The sequence below is a fragment of the Naegleria gruberi genome (genome assembly GCF_000004985.1).
Source record: "Naegleria gruberi genomic scaffold NAEGRscaffold_10, whole genome shotgun sequence".
Lineage (NCBI taxonomy): Eukaryota > Heterolobosea > Eutetramitea > Acrasida > Naegleriidae > Naegleria > Naegleria gruberi.
In genome coordinates, this window is record NW_003163317.1 from 6,649 (window position 1) to 7,764 (window position 1,116).

General features: G+C 36.7%; 1 protein-coding gene across 1 annotated transcript in view; it reads left to right on the forward strand.

Moving 5' to 3' along the window:
- NAEGRDRAFT_64360 (uncharacterized protein) overlaps positions 1-608 on the forward strand; it is a gene marked incomplete at both ends in the record, with an annotated part of 2,736 nt that extends 2,128 nt beyond the window's left edge. Inside the window, one exon of the mRNA XM_002680108.1 lies at positions 565-608. Within this exon, the coding sequence (XP_002680154.1) occupies positions 565-608 (44 nt within the window). The remainder of the gene's footprint in view (positions 1-564) is intronic.
- Positions 609-1,116: the final 508 nt, after the last annotated feature.

Sequence of the window (1,116 nt, forward strand, 5' to 3'; positions counted from 1 at the left end):
AACCCAAACCCAAACCCAAACCCAAACCCAAACCTTAACCCAAACCCAAACCCAAACCCAAACCCAAACCCAAACCCAAACCCAAACCCAAACCCAAACCCAAACCCAAACCCAAACCCAAACCCAAACCCAAACCCAAACCCAAACCCAAACCCAAACCCAAACCCAAACCCAAACCCAAACCCAAACCCAAACCCAAACCCAAACCCAAACCCAAACCCAAACCCAAACCCAAACCCAAACCCAAACCCTAAACCCAAACCCAAACCCAAACCCAAACCCAAACCCAAACCCAAACCCAAACCCAAACCCAAACCCAAACCCAAACCCAAACCCAAACCCAAACCCAAACCCAAACCCAAACCCAAACCCAAACCCAAACCCAAACCCAAACCCAAACCCAAACCCAAACCCAAACCCAAACCCAAACCCAAACCCAAACCCAAACCCAAACCCAAACCCAAACACAAACCCACACACTATTGATACCATTGTGTTCACAATTGAAAATCTAGTCGATTGATATTAGTTTCATCAATTGGTAATATTAATATGGTCAATTAGGGTATCTCAAAGTCAATTTTGAAAAACTAAGAGTAGCTATATAAAATGTCTAATAAATCATAATTATATATCAAAACTGATATCAAAATGCTTCAAATTACATATATAACATGATAGAATTGAAATAAATATCATATCTCATATTAAATATTGAGATAGTCAATTAAGGTACCTCAATATGGAAGTACCCTAAGGATAATGAGATTCATTACCAAATTGATACAATATGTTATTAACATCATATAATGATGTTCCTATCAATTTCATATCATTTGGACATCATTCAACATTCATGTCATTCAACCATGTCAGCAACTACTCATGGCAATATGAAAAGTCAATATCAAGAGTTGCAACAAGATAGAGTATCATACCACTACTCTTATAATTGATATTGATAACGTTTCTGAGTGATAGAAATCAATATCTATATAATTGGAATATCTGCCAAGCTACTGTCCTAATTGATCAAAGGTATCATTCTTACATGTCAATAATGGTAAGAATCAATACCAATTCAATATTATCATGTTATAATCATCATATACTCTC